Source organism: Oryzias latipes, chromosome 21 (assembly GCF_002234675.1).
Source record: "Oryzias latipes chromosome 21, ASM223467v1".
Taxonomy (NCBI): Eukaryota; Metazoa; Chordata; class Actinopteri; order Beloniformes; family Adrianichthyidae; genus Oryzias; species Oryzias latipes.
The window spans coordinates 9,563,107-9,590,766 of record NC_019879.2 but is presented as its reverse complement, the minus strand read 5'-3'; the positions used below and the strand labels follow the sequence as shown (position 1 = coordinate 9,590,766).

Below are 27,660 nucleotides of genomic sequence, written 5' to 3'. Positions count from 1 at the left end.
AAAGGGTGTCCGCTTAGAATCCAAAGTAACGTTTTTTTTGTTTGTTTGTTTTAAATCTTGCTTAAATGCCCATTTCATCCGAAATATATAAAATACATGTTTAGACTTTATCATTGTTTAGAAAAGTTAACCCGTCGGAGTCTTTATTGCTTTAATGGGTTTTCCTGAGTCAGATGACGGAAGTGGACTCACAGACACGCGCCTTTTTCTGAGCTCGCTCATGTTGTTAGGCGAAAAGAAGCTGCTACATGCTGTTTTGTAGGCCGTTGCTGAGTCTATGACATCACACATTTAGGGCCTCGGTTTGAAACGAAGCAACATAATTTGTCCCGCTTAGTTCAACGAAACAACATGACTACCAAAAAGAAGCGAACGCCAAACACAGAGAGAAGCGGTTGGGTTGTTATCGCTCCAGGTACGATGAGGCGACGCACTGCGAGTGATGCTAATTCTGCTCTCCGACTCTGAAAGTATTACACTCTGACGCATTATGGAAGTACATGTTTGTTCTGAGGTTTAATCATACATGTGTACATGTATTGGAGGGTTTGTCACAGCAAACTTCAATCATTGTGGTGCTAAACCTCGCAGATAAATGGAATTATTTTTGTAGTGTTTAATAAAGTTTTTTTTAAAGCTATTTATTCTTTATTGACAGACTCTGTCACAGACAAAAACAAGCACGGCAGCGATCCGGTTTTCCTGAGACTGAGGAACCCCTCCACAGGTTTAAACTTTGATTTTTTTGTATATAATAATACGGTAAACTTTGTTTTTAGAACATCGACCAGCATACAGCTCTACAGCAGTAAATATTCAGTGTTCCATCATGTTTGTAGCAAAATGTAATATATATATATATATATATATATATATATATATATATATATATATATATATATATATATATATACACACAAGATTGTTTAAATATTTATTTGGTTGAATGATTATATATTTCTTCGTCCATAGGCCATGCAATAACATGGAGAAAGGTATCAAAATGAGTAAAAACTTAATGCAATAAAAAAAGAAAAACCCTGAAAGTTTTGGAAGTTCGAAATTAAGCAGCCTAATGGGACGATTTATGGACAATCAAGACTTTGTAAAGTTGTTTTGGTACCTTTTTCTTTCATTCTTTTATGTTTTATGTGAATCATGTTTAATGTGTAAAAATATTTGCATAAAATAAAGTAAGAATGGGGGTGGGAATTAATTTAATACAACCCCCCCCCCCACTCCTTTTTTGAGAACGCTATTTTTTTAAATTAAACTTTTATTTTGTGTTTGATAATTCAATTCAATTTCAATTCAATATTTCAATGGGCCTCGTACCGGTAATTGTAAAGTGAACATATGATCAAAAGGATCATAGATGCATAGAATTCAATAGGAGAATACTAAACTTGAACTAAACTGACCCTCCTTTGCGGTAAGGAAAAACTAAAAAAGAAAAACCCTGGAATCCGGGAAAAACGAAGAAACCTCAGGGGGTGTCCACATGAAGGAGGGATCCTCCCCCAGGACGGACAGGCGATGTACCAGAACTCATAGAGAAGAATTAATTTATCTATCTCTAAAACTACATATTTAAAGTCCAGCAGACGAGCTTCATCCAGATGAAGTTGTGGGATGGCTGGGGGCGCCAGACGAGCCCGAGGCAGGATCCACAGCCAAGTGTAGAAGCAGTACAAAATGAGTAAAACAAAAGGAAATCAATCAGTATTAAAAACATACTTGTTATAATGCAGGGCTGCTCATTCCTGGTTCTCGAGATCTACCACCATGACTGTTTTCCAGATGTCCAAGTCCTGCTAGCTGCTGATTAGCTCCATCAGGTGTCTCCACATTCTGATTCAATGAACACACCTGGTCCAGGTAATCAGCAGTAAGCAGTGCAGGGAGAGCTGGAAAACAGGCAGGGTGGTAGATCTCCAGGACCAGGAATGAGCAGTCCTGTTGTAATGGATTCTTATTTGGTATAAGCAACCAACTTCTTACACATTTGATCTGAAGGAGACGACGATTGTGATTCTAAAAAAAATGTTTCCATCCTTAAAAAAAGAGCCTTGCTGGTCTCTCTAACTCACATCAGCCTTTTTGTTTTAGGTCAATAAATCATACAGGCAATGTGTTAGCATAGCATTTCAATAAAATGGGTGTGTAATTTAATAAAGAAATCTCCTTTACATTTTTAAACCTTGTTTTTGTGCTTAAGGTAAATTACTGGAGTTCGCCATTTTAGAAAAATTACCCTTTGACCACTTTTTTTAAAGCAATGATCCAAACTTTCAGTGCTCAAGAGGAAAAATGGTTTGTGGCTCCGACCAGTTGTCAAGATTTTCAAAATAAACACAAATATCACAAGAAATGTGTCAAGAACATACTCTGTTCCTGCATGAATCGTTTTGTTTTAGCTGAAGTGGAAATAACACTGTTCCTTGTTTTTTGCCTCTGCAGATGGAGCGTCTCTGTATTTGCTGGGAAGTGGTGATGAGTGGCTGTATGAGGTCAAAGCATTTGAAGAAGAATTCCACTCCTGGTTTGTTGGAGAGGCTGTGCAGAGAGGTATGTCTCATTTCCCCATCTTAGTCATCTGGATTGGACTGATGGACCCCCTGTGGATGTGAACATTGTTTAAGACAGTAGGGAGAAAGTATTTGTCACTGATTCTTTAAGTTGTTCCCACTAACCAGAAGAGTTCATCGTAAAAACACTACAACTGTGAGACAGTATTTAAAAATGAAGAATCCAGGAAATCACATTGTAGGATTTTTTTAAAGAACTAATCTGTGTAATGGTGGATAAAATTAATGACAAAAGTTCACTTCAATACTTTGTAATGTAACCCTGGTTGTAAGGGACAGACGTTACCAGAGATTCCTCATTATGTGGAGGTCCAGACACTGACTAGATCACTCCAAAACCTTGACATTTATTTTACATTGCCACTGCTTTGTCAATCAATATCAATCAATTTAAACTTTATTGTCCCGTGAGGGAAATTTGTCTTGGACTGAGGAGCCCACAAGAAGACAACAGAATAAACATGCACAATAAGACAACTGCCACAAAAATAACAACCAGAGTCACTTGCTCTAGATCAGGGGTCGGCAACTGGCGTCTCCGGAGCTGCATGCGGCTCCTTCCTCCCTGTGCTGCGGCTCTCTGTGGTTTTGTAAAATAACTATCATGTTCTCAGATTGCCGTGGTGCCTTTAACACCGTCGGGTAGTGCAAGCGGACAGGAGGAAGAGAGCAGCATGAGCACGCGCAGGGGGCGTGTCCACAGCTGTGAACGCCGACCAGAGGCTGTTATGGGATGGAAAGTTTTTCTGGAAAGACAGTCAGTGGCGATCTCGTATGGGGCACATGAGTGCCCAAAAATAAAAGCAATTTTTAATTCCTAGACTAAAACCACCCATTTCTCATTTGCATGCGGGGGAAACGACTTGGAGCTGCAGAGGTGTGAACAGGTAGAGAGGCGGGGGGCGGGGCTTAGACTCGCTGCTTATGATTCCAGACCCACAACAAACTAACAGCTGCTTCCAAATAAAAAGAAGTTGTCATCCATAAAGTTAATATACTTTATTGGGTTTACTGGATTGAAAGAAAAATAATAATAAATAGACAGGAGTCTGGATCAAAGTGAATCTGTTTCCACCATCTCACTCATCTTAACTCTGGTGTTTGACAGACAGAAAAGTCTATTCAAGGTTTTGGAAAATGGAAAAAATATCAAAGGAAACATTACGCTCATAATTCAAATAAACAATTAAATGAATATCCTGACAGCACTTGGAATCAATACAAGTATCGCCAAATAAATTATCGCGATATATCGGCAAAATAATTTTTCCTAACAACCCTACTGTTGCGGCTCCCTGTGCTTTCATTTCTGTGGGAAACTGATCCAAATGGCTCTTTGAGGGGTGCAGGTTGCCGACCCCTGTTATAGCCCATTAACAGCTTGCTCAGCAGTGTTATGGCTGATGGAAGCAACGTGCTCTTCTATGTGTTGGTTTTATGTTTGGCTGCTCTGAAGCGTCGTCCAGATGGTAATAATTCAAAGTCAGAAAACAGAATATTTGTTTGGGATGATCGTCATGCAAGAAGATCAAACCATGTTTCATCCTCAATCAGGGCTGTCACTAACGATTATTTCAGTAGTCAGTCAATTATTGTTTTTTTCGATTCGTTGATTAGTCAGCGATTATTGTTTACGTTAAGTAATGTGCAATTTTTTTACATTATTTTAAACAAACGGTGATAATGCTGGTAATCAGTCTGTGAAGGTTCGCGTCTTATATTGGTACTGCACATGCATGACATATGGTGCATTCACAGAAATTGAAATTTAACATGTATAGTTTATGAATTTCAATGTAACCCTTTAAAAGATCAAATGTTTAAAGCCCCAGGTTAGCTATATGCTAGCGCAAAAAAAGCCATAATTGGCTCGCAAGATATAGAGTTCCTGATCCCTACACTAAATCATTGACTAAACCTCCCATAGTAAATAGTAAGCAAAACATGTTTCTATGAACATGGGTTTTACTGTACAGTAAACCCTTGTTTTTCGCGGGGGTTCCGTTCCAAAAAGAACCCGTGATAGGCAAAATCCGTGAAGTAGAAACCTCTATATTTTTTAACAAGTATTATACAATTAAATACTCTTATTATACAATGTAAAGAAAGAACAAACCATTTTACAGGCTCAAGCATTTGTTTCACAAATAAAAGTACTTTAGAAAAGTTTTCTTTTCAACAAATAACTTCTGTACTGTACTGTCAAATAATAATATTAATCATCAATGTGAACATAAGGCTTCAAATCGCGGAGATAATCCCCGCCCACCGCGACCCGAGAGTAATTGAATTAAACGGGAGAAAATTTAAAATAATGAAAAACAAATACAAAGTACAGTGGGACAAATACTATTTGAAGCCTTCTGTTCACATTGATGATAATAGTGACTCAGGTGTATTTCACAGCTCCTGAGCCGCTGCAATCTGACTGCGCTCAGCAGTGTTTTCTCCTTTTGAACCCCGCGGTGCAGCTGTGTTTGTTCGGGAGAGGAACATAGTGATAGACAGTTGTTGTCGATCTTTTTTCTATGGGTTTTAGAGATACTCGAAATTGCAAGATGATTTGCAGGTTCGTGTTGTAAATTTGGCACGCTGATTTACGTACGTGTACATGTAAAACTGCAACGTTATTGACGCACAGGTAGAGAAGAAGCGGAGTGACTCTTTAGCCAATCAGAATGCAGAACACAATGCACAATGCAAATCCGTGAAGTAGCGAAACCGTGAAAAGTAAACCGTGTTATAGCGAGGGATCACTGTATTGCAATTAGTGTAAATTAGTAAACAGTAAAATAATTCTACAATAATTTTTCCTCCATTCGTTTGCAATAATGACTTACCGGTAGGTGGTAGCCAGGGTGCAGCAGCCCAATCATGTCTATAAAACCATCCTCTTCAACCATCAACATAGGTCTAATTCCTTTAAGAAACATGTTAAAGATGCTCTGTGGAAGTGTTGCTGCCATCTTAGTGCAAACCAGAATTTCAGGCTTCCGCGTTAGGAAGTGATCGCGCGTCGCTAGCAAGTTTTTAGGTCGGGTCTTGAGCTCTGCGTACATAATTGCTCCAACAGTCGACCTCTTCTCTTCAAGCTGTTTGCCTTTTGTAGATTAGTTCATTCCAGTCTTGTTCCGGAGTACAATCTTTTGTCCTTGGTGTCTTTTGAAAGCTCTTTGGTGATGGTGATGCAGTCTGACTGTTCAAGGGTATGGACAGGTGTTATGCTCATAACCGGTTCAAACAGGCGACTTTAACATGCAGAGGATAGAAAAGCTTCTTAAATTAAATTAAAGCTTCTTGATTATTTGTTGGAGAAACACTTATTTTCTTCACTGTTACACAAAAACAAACAAGCAACCAGTGTGGTTTCCTTGATTCTTTTTTTTTTACATTCTGTCTTACAGTTGATGTTTTGTTATGAGTATCCTTACAGATGTCTCTCACCTGTGACGGATAAATACTTTTTCAGCCGAGCTCGTCTCATTTTCTAACTTCTGTTAGACTGACACCTTGTGGCCAAATTCTGCTCCACAAGTATCTGTCAATTCTGTAGAACTTTAGGGCGTTTGCTTTGAAATAATCAAAACATTGTTTTTTTTTCAGAGGACTTTCTGTGCCTTGAAAAGCATTTTTTACATCACACAAAATAACCTATGCAGTTCCATCTAAATGAAGCCGTACTTTTTAAAAGTTTAACAACAGAAAGTAAATAGAAGCTCTGAAACGAGGCTTCTTCTGGCCACGCCCCTTTTGCTTCAGGCCAAGTTCAAGCATCTCTACTGCATCACCTCAGGTGTGATGGATTTAAAGACAGCAACCATTATAAACAACCACTACATTTAAATGGACAAATCTTAGATACGGCTGTGTGAAAATGGTAGTTGGATTATTTTAGATGTTTCAGGTTAAAAAGAGGCTTTTATTACATTTTGCTCAAACCATCTTTTGTCTCTGACTAAGATATCGACATCAAATGAATGGTTCGTGTCCTTCAGCTGGAGGTGTACTGCAGAATCCAGTATAATAGAGCCGATAATAAAAGTGAATCAAGTCCAATTGATAGTTTTTTACCTTCTACTTTAATGGCATTAACCTGGATGAATGAACATCTACAAAGAGGAGCAGAAAAGAGTTGAATTTGCCGTCAACTTTGAAAGATCCACATGTGCTCTCACTGTCCATCCATCAGCGGGCGGAGATGAGGAATTGAAGCTTCTCTTTATTTGAAATCTTGAACTTTAAACCTTATTTTTGAATCCTTTTTTTTTATTGATTTTGTAATGTTTTTGTTATTTTCAGCATTTTTCTTATTTGATTCTTCCTTTACAGTACTTTGGCTGTGCTGTGTTCAAATTTCCCCCCAAAATAGTTGAAACTTCATTCTTGTCTCATCTACGAGAGGATCAGTGAGGTTCATTGCTCCTCTTGCAGAATATCTGAAATAATGTGTTTATTTTAAGTATTGTAGGACAAAGAACATGTATTAGGCCTCAAGAGAAAACAACAGCGTTGACTTTGCAGGCTGGGAGAAATGCTTTTTTGTCCTGTAAAGACCCGCTCAGATCATCCTTTGATCTATTGTAGAAGCGTTTTCAGTGGTCTTTTAATCAAGATTATGAAGTTTTTAGCCAAAATTAAAAAAAACCTGTGTCGTTTTCTAGGACATAGTTTCTGCAGAGCAGGAGGAGTTCATTAAAAATTTGAATTTCAGCTGATTGATGCTGAGCAAACCCCCCCCCCCCCCCCCCCCTGTTGCTGAGAGCTCTCTGTTTATACTCTCCCCTGCTAGCTTGCAGCCCCTCACACTGCCAACCCGATGCTACGTTCTCTCTGGCATGTAGCTGGAAAAAATAAAGAAAAGCCGATTTGAATACGTTTTTAAGAAAAGTGCTTTTGTGTCCTCTCTTTTTGTCCTTTAATTTAGTATTTTTCCCTGTGCCTTCGTCATGTGAGTTTTTTTTTTTGCATCCTACAGATGGGCGACTTGTCTTTGTGACACCAATGGATCCTCTTTTTCTGATTTTACCGTATTTGATGAAATCTGGCAGAGAGGTAAGAAGCCGTCGCGTGAGTTCTTGCTGAGTTTAACACTCTTTCCAGAAAAAAAACACTTTTCAAATTCCTCACCTGTTTATTAACCTATACCTTTGGTTTTGTCCTTCAAGACAATTATCATAACTTCACTGTAGCAAATTCAAGAGTTCAGGAACTGATGAATTATGCTGAATTTGTGACTTTTGATTTAGTTTTTTTCATTGATTTTGTAATGAGTGACTGAAGATAGATGTAACACAGCAAAGGTGGGACATTTGAGCCTTTTGGAGTTTAAAAATATCCACTTTACAACTTAATGAACAATAAAAGTAACAGAGAAATGGTGAAATAGTATCAGAATATCACAAAAACTGATGTTATTGAGGGAAGCTATGAAGACATTTTATCAATGTATTTAATTCCAACCAACAGTTTGACATGTGAACACATAGAATTCATGTTTTGAAAGGGTTCTCCTCAGGGATCTTGTCCCATTCTTCCATGGGAAATTGTTCAAGCGTGTCCAGACTGTTTGGTTTCCGAGCACAAACATTAACCTTGAGCTCCCTCCTCAGATTCTGCTCCTGGAAGCTCTCTCCAGGAACTTGATAATGGTGGCCTTCAAAACATTTTGGACCAATTTAAAGAACGGTTTTGTGTGCGTGTGTTGCTGGAAGACTCAGCTGTGACCTTAAATCAGATTGTCAGGAGATTTCTTTACATTATTCCTCAAAACAGCGGCGTGCTTCTCTTTTGTTCTTGATCTTCTGAACCCAAACAAGGTCCCCTGTGCCTGAAACAGCCAAACAGCCCTGCAGCATCACTGTGGGAACTGTGTTGAAGGGTGAAGGCTTTTCCTTTGGTCCAAAAGCAGCTGTGTGCTGGAACGGCTGGAGTTTGGTCTAATCTGACCAAAGGACGGATTTAAGGAACTCGCCCTCGGCTTTTTGAATATACGCATGCAAACCACAGTTGAATTTTATTTTTTACCAAGACCTGAGGGAAGGAGAGATTCTTGTAACCAATTTAGGTCATGTTCTTTCGAGTCATGGTCTGTCAGGTGAGATGACCGTGGGCAGAAAGGATTGTCTGACACAAACATTGTTGTTCCAAATCTGAAGAAGTCTCTGACTGAAAACTGTCTGTTGTTACTGGTATAAAGAGGATGGAGTTTTCCTATCAGCTCTAGTGGCTCCAAAGCAGAACCCAGAGCGGAACCAGCCTCCTTCAGCCTCTTTTACCACCTGCTCTGATGTCGCTTCCCCAACAGTTCGACTGCCCACAGCAGATCTGCAGACACTGAAGCTTCCTGGAGAATTACAGTCTGCTGTGTTCAGTCTATTGTCCACTTTCCCTCTAATTAATAATTTAAGTGACTGATCCTTTTCTTGTTTTGGTTCTTCAAGTTATATTTGTCTCCAAAGCAAAAAAAACAAAAATCACTTTGATGCTGTTGGTTTTGAGTAACTCTGAGTTTTTTATAAAGAAAAGACAAGATTCCACAGAGATTGATTGATGAGGTCAACAGCCAATCAGGATGCAGATCACAGTGCACCATAGAGAGTGAGAGAGAAAAATGCATGCAAAACGACACTGAAAAAAATGGCGAGGCTGCGAAAGAGGAACCGCGATATAGCGAGGGAACACTATTGCCGAAACACCCAGTTTGAAAATTCTGAATATTTTGTACATTTTTATGATTAATTATTTAAAAACCCTGATACTTTTAAGATGTTTAGACTTTTGTTAATGAAAACAAAAAATATATCCCATTGATCTAATTGTCCTTTGCTTATTAAAAAAAAGAAGATCTTTATTTTGGAAAAATACAAATTTACCAAAAATTTGGTGGATTTTTGTTACAATTTCTTATAAGAATATGTAAAACCAACAAGACTTTAACCCTTGTGCTGTCCTAGGCACTTTAACATTGGGAGTTGGGTCATCTAGACCCACTAGACAGTGCTCTGAACCTTTTTCCTTCAATGATTTGTGATCTTCACTGGTGTCCATGGATTACATGAAATCTTTCCATCTTTATCCACCTTTGTCATGGTAGAAATAACACGTCAATGTAAGGGTGGGGTCATCTAGGATAGCACAAGGGTTAAAATGACAAACGCAAAAAAATCCAAGAATTTTGAAGCAAAATTATTTCACTTTTTTATCCTCAAAAGAAGCATATTTCAAATATAATCCATGTTAAAGACCTTTAAAATAACTCAAACAGGGCAAACAAATGGTTAAAAAAGCAAGAAATTAGAAAAAATGGTAGCTCTAGTCCACTAAATCACTATCGAGCAAAAAGGAAGCCACATTTGATTGTAGTTCAGAGTCACTGTTGTCATGTGGGCCAAAATTCATCTACAGCAGACTGTTCTAAAACAGTTAAGTAAAGAAGTGCTTCCTGCTCAGATGAGTCCAACTGTGACATTTATGTAGTAATTTCTGTGCTAAACTGAGACCTTCCAGTGTGAAATCAGCCTTTAGTTTGAAGACCCACTCCGATCATCTTTTCATCTATTTTTTTTAAAATCATGATTATGCCGGGTTTTTTCTGCCAAAATCCAAAAACTTTGTTGTTTTTTAGAGCGGCAGTACTTCAGTAGAAATTCACCTTTGAGGTGTGGGTGGGAATGTTAGTATGGAGCAACCCCGCCCCCTCCCCCTCCCCGGAGAAATACAGGGATTTGATTAATTACACCTCAGAGATAAAAAAAGTTGTTTGAATTGAATTAAATTAAAAAATATACTCATAAAAGCAATTTTAATCTTAGCACATGAGAGCCCATGGTGACAGCGGTGCAACAGAAAAATATCAGAAATGGATTCTATGGTCCGCTTGGTTTGTGGTAAAATACACATTTTATTTTTAAGAAAAAAATGGGTCTGGGTTCTTATGGGTTAATTTTGTCTCTATATGTCCTCCATCCTAATAGAAATGCCACAAGCGTGTTGGAAGAGTTTTAAATAAAACATACTTTTTAACCCAACCATACGTACCTGCAGTATGTCACAACGTCACATCGTCTGTCTGGATTCCACAAAACTTACAGAAATATCTTTGTATATTGCTCAGATATACAAGTGTCCTGCTTTATGCTATTTTGTTTATTTTATTCAGAACACAGACAGTGGCAATAAAGTTGAATCTGATCTTAAATTGAGAGAACAAATATTTGAGCTGTTTGGAAATCTGCAGCACATCAAACTTAAAATCAGTTAATTTTCCAGGATAAAATGAGAAATTGCTGATATGTGATTTAGATTTTAAAATGAATATTTTCAGTTAAAAAATAAATCCTTTTGTGAAATTGGGATGAATTTGATGTATTTTCAGCTCGATGCGTCTCGTGTGTGTGTGTGCTGCTGTGCTGCAGGTGGATACAAACGATTGAATCCTTTATTATAATTCCTCAGGGCAAGTTTCAGCCGGTGGATCAAGTTGTTAAAGATGAAGACTTCCCTGCTTGCTCCAGGCTTCTCAGCTGCTCGTGTTCTTTTCTCCACATTGCAGAAGAGAAAGGTGAAGTTTGTATTGTTGCTGCGACTCAGGTTTATGCCACACACCTCACAAAATGTTGTTTTTGTCATTTAAGAGGTGGGGGGCTTAAAGTTTCACCGATACAGCCAAGAGAGGACCATGAACTGGTTAAAGAAAAAGGTGAAGAGTCAGACACGGGACCCTCAGTGTTTGGAAATCTAAGTGGAAAATGAGCATCCTTTTCTGTTGAAGGTGGAGAGAACAGCAGCGGCTCTGAAGACGAAAAATGTCTCTGTGGGAGAAGGAGTTAAATCCACAACATATATCAGAATCAAGTCAGAGTCTGAGGGCCGAGAAGGTATCTCCCCTTCAGTTCTCCTTTCTAATCTGTGTGGATTTTCACCAGTAGATGGCAGTAGAAGTGTGAACCTTTCAAATCATGAAAGAAAAACTTTTTTTTTTTAGCTCTCAGCAAAAAAGTTGAGAGCATGAAGGATTTTTCAGGATGAAAATGTATTTGTTTCTTTTTTTGTTGGACAGAAGACTATCTACGCTACGCTCATGGCCTGATATCAGAGTACATTAGTGAAGCGCTGAGCAAAGCCCTCCTCAAGCATTTGGGGTAAAAGAAGCATTTTAAACATCACCGTCGGTAACAAATGTGTTTTAACGCTGAACATGTTTGTTGTTGCACTTTAGGTTACCTGAGCTCACAAGTCCAAAGGAGGCGGAGCCTCCAGCTAAGGTATGATGGTGTGTAGTAAGTGTTGCTGGTTTTGCTCTGCATGCTGCTCTAACATTGCTGCAGGCCTCATAGGGACAATCCCCGTCTGCCTGCTTGCGCTTTGAAATGGTGGTGCTTTGGGCTGCAGCTTGAGGTTCATGCAGTCCTGTCTCTGGCTACGTTCACACTGCAGGGCTCAATGCTCAATTCCAATTTTTTTGAAAAAATCCGATTTTTTTTTTTGCAAGGCCGTTCACATTTCCAATTAAATGCGAACTTTTGTGATCTCCTGTGTGAACGTGAAATGACCCAGAAGTGACCCACATGCACAGAAGAGTACACAACCGTGAATGGCGTCACTCGTTGTTTGCTGAAGTAGCTAATGTTAAAAATGGATGTCAACAACAGTGTTGTCAACAGCGGAGCTCTTTTTGCATTATTACATTTATTTTCACAAAGGAGCCAGCACAATTACAATCTTCTCATTTTGAGAAGGCATTTGAGCCAGGATCGTCTGTAACCACTGTTGTGGAATGGGGATGTGTATGTGCTGGGACCGCGTGTGTGTGTGTCTGTGTGCGCGTGTGTGTGTGTAAGAGAGAGGAAAAGAGCGTGTGCAGCGAGGTAGAGAATGAGTGGGGGGGGGCAGTGGGGGCGCGCATTCATGTTGTGTGATACGAAGGAAGGAGAACGGTAATAAAAGAAGGCTCCCCCCAGCAGAAATGCCATTGACTCTTTATTAACCCGCTCTTGAGAATCTTAAGGTCCGAACGAGGAAGTGAACCCCGAAGGAGGATCCGCTTTCTGTCCCCCGCACTTCTGACCACGGTTGGACAGGGAAAAGAAGTCATGGCGGGAAAGGTTCAACACCACGCTCTGCCATTTCGCTGGAAATTTTTTTCAAAAACCGTCCGGTTGCGATAAGAGCCTTGAGTTTGGCCTGAATAGAGCTGTCACCCCAAATATGAATCCAATCGGTGACCTCGCTTCCCTTCCACTGACTGGTCTCAGCAGCATCGTCCGCCATGGTTGATGTTTATGATGACGTTTGTAACGTATCAGTGACGTACGGGTCGGATTCATGTGGCCTGGCCAGTTAGACGGTGGTGGCATTTGAAAAGATCGGATACGTATCGGATTCAGAACCACATACCCAAGTGGCCTAGGTCACATTTGAAAAGATCAGATACACGTCGCATAGGGGCAAAAAAAGCGGAATTGGGTCGTTTCAGCCTGCAGTGTGAACGTAGCCTCTGTGGCGCTCTTTATCATGAAAAGCATGTCTCACTTCCTCATTTGGCAGAAACGGAAACTTTCAGACAAACCGGTGGAGGCGGGAGAGGACTACACCAAATTCAACAGTGCAGACTTTGCAAGGAAAGTGAGTGAATGCGGAGCAGTTTGATTGAATGAAGGAAATCTTACAAATACTGATTCAGTTGTGCCTGCTTACTGCTTTCTTTAAGCTTTTGGTCAAAACTTTTTCTAAAAAAAACAATATTTACAGTTTATTACTAAACATGACTTTTTTTTCTGACTAATTCAAAAAAGCTACGTATATTTTACCAATTGTTTTATTTGTATTTTTTCCTTTTCTTTTTAAAGCCTCCCAAAAAGATGACAGCCGCTCAGAAAACTCTGGCCAAAGTGGACAAGAGCGGCATGAAGTCGATGTCATCCTTCTTCAGCCCAAAATCTAAATAAAGGAATTGTCTTCCCTTTTAATTTGTACATGCTGTTTGTAATAAAAGAAAGGAAATATTTCTGTTGTGGTGTTTTTTTATTTGTGATACTTAAAGGATCCATAAAGTTGATTTTTGACTGTTGTTTTTTTTTTTGAGTAAATCGCCAACATTCATTCATTCATTCATTCATCTTCTTGACCGTTTTTCCCTTTCGGGGTCACGGGGGTTGCCGGGGCCTATCCCGGCCACTTGGGCGTAGGCAAGGGATACCCTGGACTGGTCGCCAGTCTGTCGCCAACATTTATTTCAAACTAAATTGAAAGTCCCAGTCCAATCATCTTTTAAGATAAAAGCGTTCCCAGTGGTATTTTAATTAATGATGCCATTTTTAGCAGACATTCATAAAACCAGTGTTTTCTGGGACATGAACATGTTAAAAGCACAATTTTCGTCACAGTCTGGCCTTAAATCTGATATTTAGTTGGACTGCTTAATTGTGTTTTTCCTCAGGATTTCATTTGGCTGTTATGTCAAAGTTGGGCTACAACTCAAATGATTTAGCATTACCTAACCGAAGAGGCTTCCTTTCTCTGCCCTGAAGTGCAGAATGCTGTACTGCAAAATGAAAAGCCTCCACTGGGGGAGTAGAAAGGAAAAACACTGTCTTTGGTTTGCATTTTAATTACATTTAATGAAATCATGAGGAAAAACAGGAGAAAATAGATTGAAAGTAAGACATAAGTGCACTTCAGTACAAAGTTCTTTTTTCTGTTAGTGTTAAGAGCTCAAAGTCATTTTTTAATGCATCTTACACTTAAAAAACAAGAGTTTAAACACAAACGGCATTGCCAGATGCCACAGAGGTCTTCAGGTTAATGCAACAAAACTCTAAAGTTGAACTCTGATTAAATTAAGCAAGATTGGTTGTAATGGAGGCTCTGGAGTCGGAGGCGCTCAGATCAGTTAAGCCGTGAATTCTGCCAGTAGAATAAAACCCTTTTGTGCGAAGGGCTGAGCGCTTAAATGGAAGCCATTTTTGTGTTTTACAGTTGGCATTGACACTTTGAAGCAGAGGAGACGCTCAGGTTGAAAACTTTTAACTGTAATCGGGCAGAACTACAGAGCTGCCACAGTTTTGAACGTTTCCCTTAAATTGTTCAGCTCAAAAAGCCCTTTGACTGGAAGCATCCTTTCTTTTTTCTTTGTGCAGCATTTTCAAACCTCATGCCGTCCTTGTTAAAATCCTAATGTTCATGACTGAAATCAAGTGTGAAAATGTTAATTTGTTCAAAAAAATGTAAAAACTAAGGCCATATCTTTTATGTTCTTGTGCCACAGCAGAGAAAGGCGTTAAACAAAAGTAAAAAAAAAATGTTTCAGAGTCTCTGTGTCCTGGATTTGTGTCCCAGAGTGGAAATCCGAGCTCATTTTGCTCATTGAGAGTGTGATTTTTTTGAATCTTTTCCTTTAAGTAAAATGTTAAATGTTCACAAAGAAGTTTGCTGAATACAACTCCTGAGCAAAGAAGTGTTCAAGCATTGTGGCGGGGGCTTATGTTTCAGATGCCCATCGAGCTTCACTGCTTTTTTAGTTTGGGCTTGAAGCGCAGCGTCTGGAAGGCGCTCTCCACCACTTTGGGCAGGTGGATGGGGTTCCTCTGAAGACGCAGTCTGCTGCTTGTAGATCCGCTCTGGTTCTTCTTCTTTGGGACTTTTTCAATGGCACTGTCTCTAACTGCTGGCTGTGTGGAACCATCTGCAACTCGAGGGACCTTCAACACCCAGTTGGAGTGAAGGTCGTGCTCAGTCGAGCTCGACGCCACTGTGAGAGGAATACAAAGGAAAATTTGGCTCATAGTGGTGCAAACCTAATTTTAAATTAAGGTGGAATGTAAAAAACCGTCAGTTAAAAGTAGAACAATTGTGGTTTCATGCCATGGGGATAACTGTGTAATGGTTGTGCAATTTTAGTGCTATGAACAATTTCCTGCGCTGCTAGATTATTCTGGGAGGACAGAAAATCCTAAATTAATGCAGTTTTTAATCATTAGGCTGAACATATGGAAAAACGTATATGAAGATAACATTTCAGTAAACACTAAAAGATCTGAGAAAAGGCACCAGTGCATCAAAAACCAAATAAATGAAATCAGATTTCAGAAGACAAAGAATTAAGCAATAAAAATGTTGCAATTTAAACAGTAAATTTGAAAACTTTATTAAACTGTGTTAGACAACAAAGAAGAAGTTATAAAAACAATAAAGACACAGCAGAAAAAACACATTTCAAATAAGGTAAACATACTTCATGTTGTATGAAAGGTTTTGGTACTATCACCCTATTTTAATCCTAAATCAAAGGCTGTCTAAAGTCTTTAGACAACCTTTAGTTCAAGCGATCTTTAAAAAATTGAACACACATGGTTAAATCGGCAACTATACTATGTTTACTATGTATACTATAGTATACATAGTATACTATACTAGTATACTATGTATACTATGTTTTGTTGACTGTTGACCTCCGAAAGAGGCCGCCATCTCAAATTTTACACAAAAAAAATCAGCTTTGTTGCTTTCTACAAATGTAAACTTCTGGAGATTTTGATTCATTTCTTCCTAACATTTCCAGCATAATTTGGAAGCTACTAGGGAAGAAATGTTGGTTTTCAGGTTTGTAAAGTTTGAATGACGTTAATGTGGCAAGCTCACAACAGTGGCGTTCCTCAGTTGCTCGCAGATTATTTACCAGAACATTGTAAAAATGTTATACATGAATCCTTGACTCAAGCTGAACAATTCTATGTGACATACTAGATGTTTGTATTAGAAGTGTGTGCATGGTTAACAAAAAATCCTGTTGCCAAGGAAATCCAAAAGTTTACTTTCGCCAATTCTTCTAAAAATTTAACAGACATGTTCGTCACCCCCAGGCATCCAAAAACTAAAACGGTTGCTATGGAGATGAAAACAACAAAAATGTTTTGTAAAAAAGGTTGTTTTTGTCAAGGGCAGTCTGAACAGGACGGCAGGAGCAGAGGCAGGTAAAAAGGGAGCGTCAGGGATAGGGGCAGGTATAGCGCCATGCTGCTCGAGGATTTATTTCAATGTGTTTCCATCACAAAACAAACCCTAAAGCTGCCTTTCTTGTTGAGAAAAACTAAATAAAAAACTAAATCGCATTCTATTTTTGTTTTATCCTAAGACAGGAAGCTCACAGAATCGGTAAAAAATAGACTGACCTATGAAATCCACATCCGCATGTCCATTATCCCTGTAGGGTTTTTGCACAGGTTCCTTGTCACAGCTGGCGATCACTGCATCAAAGAACTGCAGAGTGTCTTCCTCGTTGGGAACCAGAGGGGTTGAGGGTTTGGCTGCTGGTTTCTGTGGTAAAAGATGGAACAGGTCGGACTTTGGTGACTATCTAGAATTGTTAAATATTTGCTTTTATCCTTACAGGTGGGTCCTTCTGCGGTGGTGGAGGTGCCTGTTTCTTCTTTGTACACAAAGTAGATTTGGCCTCTTGGCTCTCGAGGTCACTCACACTCTTGTTGTACTGCCTCCTCAGAGCCACCAGTGCCTCCAAGTACTCCAAGCAGTTCTGACTCTGAGAGTACAGCCAGACCCGGTCCTCCTGTCTCTGATAGTAATACAGAGTCGACTCTATGCTCACCGTACTTTTGCTCCTCTTTAAAGTTGAACCTTCGGCTGTGTATCTTTTCTCCCCCACCACCAACATGGATGTGCTGCGGACCAGTCTGACCGTGCAGGCGCTGTGGTAGTCCTGTTTGGCCCCAGCATCCTGGCCCCTGTGCCCATGGTGGTTGGGACGAAACACATTATTGATCTTCTTGAACATTCTTCAAACTGTCTCTTTCATGGTTTGCTCTCAGACTGCCTCGAGTGTGAGAAGAATCTCCATATCATTGCTGTCCAGACTGCTGAAATTGTCAAAGCAGACGTGTTAGCCCTCAAAAGCCAAAGCGGGTCTGAAACAGATGCTACACCTGATCTCAGTGTTGTCCTGTGTTGCTCAGCAACACTAATGCATCTGAAGACAGTAACTCTACACCCCAGCATTATCCAAAGCAAAAATATGCAATTAAGGAGACAAAGTACATTTAAATAAGAAGAAACCCTTGGTTTTACTCCATGTGAAGGACATTCTTTCATCAAGAATATATTTGGATTTAAGTAATTGAAGCAAAAAAAAAAAAGTCAAATGAATACATTCTTAGCAAAACGTATTTTTTAAAAGTACAAGTGATTAAACTTAAAAAAAAAGTTACTAGAAGACTTATAGAGTTTAAAATTAAGTTGCCTTATTTCTTAAGTTTCCTGTGTTTCAATAATGCAGCACTTCCTCTCTGGTTTCCTTCTGTTGTGTTAGGGAAATTTAAAGAGCAGCGTAGAACCTAAGCCAGTTATAAATTTGAGGGGTTTTCATGTTGGAAAAACCCACCAAACTATAAATACATCCTGAGAAGTTTCACCACATTTGACACATTTCACCTTTTCTGCTATGATCTGATTGTTGTTTTCTTTAATTTCAAAGGTTCCTTCAGACTTCTATGGAGGACCGCAAGAGACTAATTGAATTTTTTTAAATAATTTATTTTCTATAACTAAAAAAATTGGAAATGAATAAATAAATTTTAAATATATGTGAAATAATTAAACATGTCATGAAATATTTAAATGTGCTTTTAAATGGCTATTTTAATATTTTAATGCCATTTATAAATACACATTTATTAATTGATTTCCACTTTCAATTCTTATTTTTTTTTTAAAGATTTTTCTTTTACCAAGGAGTCCTGGCTAGGAGGAAACAATAAATTAGATTTACAAATAAAATGTTAACATTTAAAACATAAAGTAAATAAAAATGAAAGCTTATGTATAACAGGTCCAGTCAATAATGACTTTGTACTCCGTTCCAGCCTGTCTTTAAAAATATTTAGAGGAATGAGAAATTTTAATTTCCATTTTTTTGTAGAGTGATCCATGTGTAGGGGACAGAAAAGACAAAAGCCTTTTTTCCCAGGTCTGTATGAGCAGACGGAACAGCGAACAACAGATCGTCATTGGAACGCACTATTTATTTCAATTCAAAAATTATTAAGAACACATTTATTTAAGAATTTCATATTAAATATATTCATTTCAATTTGTTATATTCAGCCTTTACTTGATTACAAAATAATTAAATATATCATAAAATGTTTTCATGTGCTTTTTAATAGCTACCTTAATATTTTAATGCCATATATATTTAAATATTTATTTATTGAGTTCCAATTTTGTTTAGTGATTTCTAATTTTACTTATTGAATGAAAATTTTAAATAATTAATGACATGTTTATTTAATAATTTAATGGGGTATACATTTATTTCTATTTGTCGCTTGAGGACTTCCATACCAACCCACATTTGACCATGAAATATTTAAATATGTCTTGAAAACTTTAAATTAGCTTTTAAATGCCTATTTTAATATTTTATTGCCCCATATATTTGAACATTTATTTATTGTTGTTCAATTTTATATATTTAATGACAATTTTATTAAATATTGACAATCTAATAATTTAATGGCGTACATATTTGTTTCGATTTGTCTCTTGCGGTCCTCCACAGACTTCTAGTGAAGGAATTAAAAAAAAAAACATTTATTTACATAGCTTTATTTATTTAACATTTAAAAAAACTATTTTTTTGTGGTCACATGCTGACCTTTAATATGAACTTCCAGTTTTAAACAGGTACAGGAGAAACATGTTTTATATACATATCCAAGAAAATGTCAATGTTTTATAAGGATGATAAAAAGCATTTTAAAGGAATTATTTAAGTCTATTAAAATGAAACTTTAGAAGGAAATAAAATATAAAAGACAAAGAAACAGCGAAGAAGAAACTTTATAGGTTGCTAGGAACAGATGCTCCTTATATAGATAGATAGATAGATAGATAGATAGATAGATAGATAGATAGATAGATAGATAGATAGATAGATAGATAGATAGATAGATAGATAGATAGATAGATAGATAGATAGATAGACAACTTTATTTATCCATTTGGGAGGTTCGCGCTTGGAAATTGACATCTCCATCGCATACAGCACTGGTTGACATACATAAAGGAAAAAGGAAAAAGGAAAAAGCAGCACAGTGACTAGAAAAATTAGAAAGATTAGAACAGTAAGAAACAATTTAAAATATCTGCAAAAACAGCATATTCCAAAAAAAAAGGTCATTCAGGCCCTTTCCTTTTCTGTCCCCCTCCCCCCTCCTAAGTGGTGGTTAAAGAGTTTGATGGCCTGGGGGACAAAGGAGTTCCTCAGTCTATTAGTCCTGCACCTTGGGAGGAGCAGCCTCTTGCTGAAGGTGCTTCTCTGGCTACTGATGGTCGTGTGCAGAGGGTGGCTGGCATTGTCCAGGATACCCGTTAGTTTTTTTAGTGTCCTTCTCTCTGCTACAATAGCCAGAAGGTCCAGCCTTGTGCCAACCACAGAGCCAGCCCGCCTGATCAGCTTCTCCAGCCTGGAGAAGTCTGTCTTTGAGGTGCTCCCCCCCCAGCACACCAGAGCGTAGGTTAGTACACTGGCGACCACAGACTGAAGATCCCCAGGAGCTTCTTTCACCCGCACTAAATAAAAACAAGGCTTCTAGCTCTTCTGAGGCCTTCAGGAAGTCTATTCCAGAAGTATGGAGCATGGAAGCTAAAGGCAGCTTCTTCTTGTCTGGGTTACCTCTGCAAACTGTTAAAGAAATGACTCAGATGACCTCAGTGGTTTTGTAGTTTCATTCTGGGTATCTCTGACAAACAGGCAGCAAGAGTAAAGACCTTATCAAATCTGAACCAATATTATCTATGTTTTTGGTTTGGTGAGAATTTAATATCATAATTCTGGATAATCTTCAGTCTAATTGACTTTTAGATAGACAATGTTACAACAATAGACTAAAGATAAATACATGGATTTGGTTAGGTCCTGCTGGGACGTCAAAGTTTTTTAAACGTGACATGATTTTAAGATTATGGTAAGATTATCCTGTTACCTAAATGTTTGTTTTTTTAATTTTCCGGTAGGTCTTTGTCCATCACCACAACCAAATTTCTGGTCTTACTAGTGATTTAAATCATTTTATTAAAGTTCTGTGGTAACATATATTCATTTATTTTTGGGTCCAAAGAGAGTTATCAAACTTTTGTAATTGAAGAAAATGTTGGCATATTGAAGTCCCACCCCGATCATCTTTTGATCTATTTTTAAAGCATTCCCAGTGGTCTTTTTACTATGAATATGCCGTTATTTGAAAAAACAAACAAACAAACAAAAGAACTGTGCCGTCTTCTAGGACATAATTTCTGCAGAGCAGCAGTAGATCATTAGAAATTTATGTCTGAGCTGTGGGCAGTACTGTTGACTGGTGGCATGGAGTAAACGGAGTGATGGGTTAAATGGAACCCAACGTTACTGGTGCGACAACAATGATAAGCAATAATATTGTGGCTATTCAGCTCCACTGTTTTGAGCCAGATACCAGCTTGGACAAGGAAAGCAAAGATGTAGATGGATCTAGTTGTCCACAAGTGGATGCATCAGAAAGGAGCGGAGCAGGGAGCTTGTGGCTTACCCAGCGTAATTTCTACATAACAAATACTTTCCAAAACAGCACTTTTTCGTCTGCTCCTGATTCACATCAGAATCAGATCAGAATCTTTTATTGTCATTGTGCAGTGCACAATGAAATTGTTTCCAGCAGCTCTTTTCTAATAAATATTAAAAATAAATAATACCAAAGACTGTACAGTAAAAAAAAGATAAATATTGCACACATGAAATGAGTTTGAGTACTGTACACATGAAATGAAATATTGCACACATGAAATAAATACACATCGATATGAATAAAGAAATACTTAGAAAGGTTATTTGAGTTTAATTTTCTTAATATATATCCACCGGAATCGGGGAAAAAAATCCCATAAGAACATGTTAAAAACACCAAAAATACAATTTTTACTGGAGAGGGTCTTTAATCTCCTCATTGCATTCACCAAGTTACTGTACAAATCACTGGTTACCTGGTGACATAATGTAAATATCTGTCATTTGCATGTCTTCCAATTTTTAGTAACTAATATAGTGAAAGATTGTGACCGAACAATTGAAGCAGTCTTAGGACAGAACCCTGGGGAACTCCGCGCTTCATTCTTGTCTGCTACTGTTGTTAACATGGGGAATTTCCTGTCCTATAGTTTTTCAAATCAGTTTCTTACAGGACCACAGATACCCACCCTGTTCTCCAGGTGTTAGAGTACTATGATGTGTAGCATGTACACTAACTTTTTTTATATCTGCATTCAAACGTAACTCATAAATCATTCTAGTAATAACAGTCTCAGTGCTGTAGTATTGTCAAAAACCTGACAGGAGGAAGGCAAAGGAGCTGTGTTGCAAAGAAATTTAGATGATGAAAAAACTGCTTTAGACAGCACAAAAAATGAGCATGAAAAAGAAAAATTTCCCCATAACCTCTTAACTATTCTGAATTAGTGGTCACCATTAAGGGAACAAAAAGTGAAATTTATGCTTGTTACTTTCAATTCACTGATATACTATTCATGTGCAGGCTTCTGAATAATCTCTGTGGTTTCTTTCCACAGGCTATTTATTAATGTATTTAGTAAGATTCTCCTTGTGTAGAAAAATAAAGTTGATTGCACTGTAAAAAAATGTAGATAATTCTCAAAGCATATCAGCCTGCAATGCAATATAATTAGAATAAGAGAATTTGGGTAGAGTCCAGATCAGAGCAGCTGTGATATTGAGGATGCAGAGAGAGCATGAAACCTGAGGAAAAGAACCTTCTCACTTCCTCTAAGCGGGGTTTAAAATAAATGAACAAAGATGATGTCCTAGGCACTCAGAATGTGGAAACCATAATACAGGCTTGTTCTTTGTAGATTCATTGAATATTTTTTGTTTTTAAAAGAATATTGAATAATACGGTGAATCCAGATTGTGACTCTTTTTTAAGGTAAGACATGGACAAAGAATTATGAATTATTATTATTTTTAATTATTCTTATTTTATTTTTACTGATTAAACATGTAAAGCCCACTACATCAAAGACTTGACAGAAAATTCAAATTTGTTGGAATTAAGATGTTTTTTCAACCCTTTGATAAAATCCAGAAACAATATATGTTCTTGCGAAATAAAGATAGTTATAGTTATAGTTTTGGATAGACCTGTTAATGTTGGGTGATTTATTAAGTTTTGGGTAGATGCAAAAATAAATGAATTCAGGACTTTATTTACCGTACCCACATTTTCAAATTTGTTCAACCCATTTTTAACATGGTGTAACTGGATTATGACAAATTAATTATCAACAATTTTTGTATTCTTCCAATACAACAAGTAGTAATTTAAAAATGAACAACAATAGATGAGTTATTCTCGCCATAAAGTTTTGAAGAATTAGCAAAACGTTCCCTGTCAAAAGTGTTATTGAGATTTCATAGAAGCTGCCATCTGAAATGAGCCCATCTACTGCCCCTAGTGGAATGATGATGAACTACAGGGCAGAAAATATGGAATAAGTTATATACAATGTTTTTTTTAGAAAAATGTTGATACTGCTTTGAGATAGAGGTCTCAGAAATGTGTATATCAAATAGGACGCAAATGGTTTTAAACATCTAAAATTTTCAACAGTTTTTTATGGTGTATTAAGCAGTACAATATTTAATTGACAGGTGGCCTCTCTCGAAACGACATGGTTCTAAAACATATTTTCAATCAACATTTTCCTTTCCTTCTAGCTTTGACACTTTCCAACACTTTTTTTCAGGTTAGGAAATAAACCCAGTCTGAATGTTTTATTCTGATAATTTCTTTGCCATTTCTGCAGCCATGCTGTGTGAAGGACGACTGCTGAGCATGACGTACTTTGACATGGTTGAGGAGCATGACCCACCGGCTCTTCAGACATCCTTGAAGTGTGCTCATGGTCCACCTGAACCAACCCCTGTGCCTGCCCCCATCAGACTCCCTCCACCTACTGTTCAAAGTTCCCTGGTACAAGCAGGTGCCGCAGACAGCACAGCTTCACTGGAGTTGTACATTTCTCCTTTGCAGTCCTTGGATCTCCAGGGGATCCTCATAGCGAGACAGATCTCTCCAAAAATAGAGATCCCAGCCCAGGCTTGCTCGGGTGGGGAAGCCCCGTTCTTGGTTCCTTCCTCTTGTCAGAGCATCTGCAAAAACTACAGCGACCTCCACATTGGAGGAGACCAGGTGCTGCCTCTGTCAGCCAACCAAAGCGAGCTACGAGTCTGTCCTGAAGCACAGGCTGTCCGCCCTTTCCTCCAGTCTTGTGACGTCCCCCCAGATGAGGAGGATTCTCTGCTCGGACAAGCTCTCCAGGCTGGGCAACTGCATCCTTTAAGAAAAGGTTCAAATCGTTGGCGACAGGGAAGCGGTCGAGATTGGAGTGTTTTGTTTCAAGGACATGAAGGGCCATTTTCTAACTCCCTTCTAAACCATTACCTGGAGCAAAAGATCTTGGATCTGTACCAGCAATACATCATGGAGAATGTGGAGAGGCAAGGAACTCTGGCCTCTGAAGCAGGCAACATTTTCCCTCTTCTGGGCTCAGAGCTCGTCCTGACCAGCCTGGACCAGATCACCTTGCAGCTCAGTCGGGAAGGTAACCTGGAGGCCGGCTTGGCCAAGGACATGGTCCTGAGCTGCTTGCTGAGGGTGGCTGGTGACATGCAGTCAAGTGAGATCAGCACTCCCTTTCTGCAGTTTTCAAATGAAGCATCCGCAGAGCAGCTTGCAGAGAAAAAAGAGGAGTAATCTCAGGGTCAAGGAACACTCAAACAAGTCTCCCTTTCATTTAACTTCCAAGAAAACAAAATGTGACTGCATTTTTTACTCTGATTATCTATTGAAAGGATTTTTAAATCAAAATCTGAGAGCAGACATTAATCAGTTACTGTGAGGGTGTGGTGTAAAGATATAACTACCTTTAACACTCAAACTTGTGCTGGACTTTTTTAATTCTCTGTGAAACTAACGTTACAAAGGAACTGAAAACACAAGCTGATACTTCTCCTTTTTGCTCACATAAAAACAGTAGTTTAGACTGAACAACAACAACACACTTTCAGACTATGTATTTAATTTATGTCAGCTATGTACATCAGAATTTAATTGAAAAAGTTTGTGGAGAAAAAAATGAACATTGTGTCCGTCCTCCAATAGTTTTTTTTCCTGTCTAACGAAATAAAAACATCAGTAGTAAAACTTAGAAGCAATCAACACTGTCAGTATTTACTGGATTTTTTGAGTCATAACACCAAGTATATTAAAAATATTTGTAAGAAAATATTTTTATACTATTGTATTACAAAATAAATCCCCAAAAAACTGACTGAAGATTAATAAATACAACTGTTTGACAAATGAAACATTAATACAGACTTAATTTAATGCAGTGAGTGTCCTTGTATTGCTCGCAATCAACCATCCCCACCCTCTCCTAACCCCCCCCCCCCATCCCTCCCCCTATGCCCCTGCCATCCTGGTCAGAGTTGGATGGGACAAATCCATAAAAGTGTTTTTTTTTCTTTCTTAAAATGGCAGCTTTTCTGTTTGTTTTATCTCCATAGCAACCATTTTAATTTTTGTCACCTGGGGGATAGCATAACAACTGCGTTTTTTTTGCTAACCACTCCCACAGTCCTAATATTATCATGTCATATGCCATATCATTTCGTTGAGCTTGAGCTGAAGATTCATGTAGTAACCCTTGTGCTATCCTAGGCATTTTAACATTGGGAGTTGGGTCATCTGGACCCACTACACAGTGTTCTGAACCTTTTTCCTTCAATGATTTGTGATCTTCACTGGTGTCCATGGATTACATGAAATCTTTCCAACTTTATCCACCTATGTCAGGGTAGGAATAACACGTCAATGTAAGGGTGGGGTCATCTAAGATAACACAAGCGTTAAACTTTCAAGATTTTTTGGTAAAAACGTGTGAGCAATAGGGGAAAGCCACTGCTGCGAGCTCGCCATGCCAACACCGTTCAAAATCGACAACTTCTAAATTCAGCATCTTTTCACCTTATAACGCTCGAGGAGTTAGGAGGCGATAGACTAAAATTCCTATGAGGAGTTTCAATTTGTAGCTGGTATCCTAAAGGTGATTATTTTTGTTGTTGAAAATTCAAGATGATGACCTCTTCCCAAGGTCGAAGGTCAACGAAACCTTGGGTGTGGTTGTAGACTTAAGCTTGTGCTTGTGAACGTGAAATTTTGTGAAGATCGCTAAAAAAACCAATTTTTTTTTACCCTTTATTGTGTAAAATGGGAACATCACCAAGTTCCACAATTGTTATATTTTGAGCCACATAAGAAATGTTGGTCCCATTTTTTTGACGGTTTCTCCTGCTGTGATGTCATCATTCTTCTGGGGAGGGTTTCACTCACTATGCCTAAAATTAACTTTCACCGGGTATTAGGTCCGTGGTGATTTTGGTGAGTTTCTGAGGATGTGACGGGGGGCTTTTTCTTTCTTCCTTTTTTTTGTTTGTTTAGGGATTTTGCTCAAAGGCACTATAAAAAAAATGCAAAACGTAAGATGCAATGAGATAAGTTTGCTGTTTAGTGTTTGCTTTTGCAGGCACAATCATAAAAACATACACATTTAATGAAGTTAAAAAAACTAATTTTTGATAGCTTTGATAACTATACAGTAGAATTTGGAACATCAAAACATGTGTGAACTTTGATTAGAAAATGGAGCTATTTGATATTTTTGTTGTCTGTTTCAAATGACTATTAAAAGAGTTTTTGAATATTTTAATTATTGATGATGATCTATCCTGGAAATCTTGCACTAACTATTTTAAAACAAAAATAGTAAAAACAATTGCTATGCTGTATAAAGTTAAATGGTCTTTAAATAAATACGCATTTTTATCATGGTAATACTCCTTTACTATTCCATACCTTGTTGTTTTTAATTTTTGACACATCTATTCATGGGTTGCCACAATGAATCAGCTTTCACTGATTTGCACAGGTGGTTTGTCAGAGAATTTTACACTGGATGTCCTTCCTGAGACAACCCTGTCTTTTTCCAGGCTGGGGCCCGGCACAGGGGAACCCAGACTGGAGCCCCCTTTTGGCTATAGTTAAGCAGTAGGGTGAAGGGTCATGCCTAAGGACCCATACTGGATGAAGCTCACTGCACCCCCTGGGAATCGAACCCTGGTTTCTCATATGCCATTCCTACATCCACTTGATGTATTGCATTGACGTTAAGGGAAACACAAACAAAACATAGATAAATGTAATTTTAATTTTACAAAAAGAGGCAATGAGAATAATCACAGGAAATACGTATAGGAACCCATTTACTCCACAAGTTTTTAGATTAAATATACTAAAATACACAGACTTAGTCTGATATATATATATATATTTAAAGAGTTAAGGAATAGTTGAAAAAAAGGGCTGCACAGTGGCGCAGTGGTAAGTCCTCTTGCCTCACAGCAAGAATTCCCCCAGTTCAAGTTCTGGCTGCGGGACCTGAAACAGAACACCAATGGGAAGACTTTGCTGTGTTGTTTTGTAGACATAGTTTCTGCACACTAGCAGGATTTCAACCGAAATCAGTTACACGTTTTACCAAACCTGACAATTTTTTGGACTTTTATTTAAAGGATTATTTGCATTTCCCAGATGGTCAAAAGGGGGCGCATTTTGACCTTAAATTGGGAGCCAAGCTGCTCTGACTCACATCCTCTGCCCTTGTGCTTGTTTTATTCTCCCTCCATGTTCAGCTACCATCTATCCATCCAGTTAATGGCTCTTATCATGTCCACCCTTCTAAGATGTCATAAGCACTAGGCTGTAAATCTGCTGCTCACAGCCAGCAATGCAACCTCTCACTCAAATTTCACACATTTTTAAGATAAGAAAACCTACCAAGTATGACGTTTCTGGGGAAGATGCAGCACAAACTGTACGAATGAAGCACTGACCGAATGTTTTATTTGAAATTCAATCCCCTCCTACAGTATCTGAAGTGCTTTCAAAGACGC

At 38.2% G+C, this 27,660-nt stretch overlaps 3 protein-coding genes across 5 annotated transcripts; 2 read left to right on the top strand and 1 right to left on the bottom strand.

Annotated features, from left to right (window-relative positions):
• The first annotated feature begins 168 nt into the window (after nucleotides 1-168).
• Nucleotides 169-13,593, top strand: rnaseh2b (ribonuclease H2 subunit B). 3 transcript variants are annotated; one of them, XM_023951001.1, is made up of 11 exons: nucleotides 170-415; nucleotides 659-727; nucleotides 2,461-2,568; nucleotides 7,564-7,640; nucleotides 11,043-11,148; nucleotides 11,222-11,286; nucleotides 11,359-11,464; nucleotides 11,650-11,728; nucleotides 11,806-11,851; nucleotides 13,134-13,211; nucleotides 13,436-13,593. In XM_023951001.1, the coding sequence occupies exons 1-11, from the start codon at nucleotides 352-354 to the stop codon at nucleotides 13,532-13,534; spliced, it is 897 nt and encodes a 298-aa protein (XP_023806769.1). In that variant the 5' UTR covers nucleotides 170-351; the 3' UTR covers nucleotides 13,535-13,593. The 3 variants fall into 3 exon arrangements, with proteins under 3 accessions (XP_011487648.1, XP_023806769.1, XP_004081517.1); XM_004081469.4 differs by having other exon boundaries at nucleotides 174-415; nucleotides 11,647-11,728; XM_011489346.3 differs by lacking the exon at nucleotides 13,134-13,211 and having other exon boundaries at nucleotides 169-415; nucleotides 11,647-11,728.
• Nucleotides 13,594-13,921: 328 nt separating this feature from the next.
• Nucleotides 13,922-17,693, bottom strand: LOC105356763. Its single transcript, XM_011489343.3, has 3 exons — nucleotides 16,975-17,693; nucleotides 16,757-16,901; nucleotides 13,922-15,336 (listed from the first exon to the last, which is right to left on the bottom strand). The coding sequence occupies exons 1-3, from the start codon at nucleotides 17,374-17,376 to the stop codon at nucleotides 15,092-15,094; spliced, it is 792 nt and encodes a 263-aa protein (XP_011487645.1). The 5' UTR covers nucleotides 17,377-17,693; the 3' UTR covers nucleotides 13,922-15,091.
• A 4,772-nt stretch (nucleotides 17,694-22,465) lies between these two features.
• c21hxorf21 (chromosome 21 CXorf21 homolog) lies at nucleotides 22,466-25,016 on the top strand. The gene is made up of 2 exons (XM_004081574.3): nucleotides 22,466-22,570; nucleotides 23,451-25,016. Exon 2 carries the CDS (start codon nucleotides 23,453-23,455, stop codon nucleotides 24,398-24,400), a length of 948 nt encoding a protein of 315 aa, XP_004081622.3. The 5' UTR covers nucleotides 22,466-22,570; nucleotides 23,451-23,452; the 3' UTR covers nucleotides 24,401-25,016.
• The last annotated feature ends 2,644 nt before the right edge of the window (nucleotides 25,017-27,660 follow it).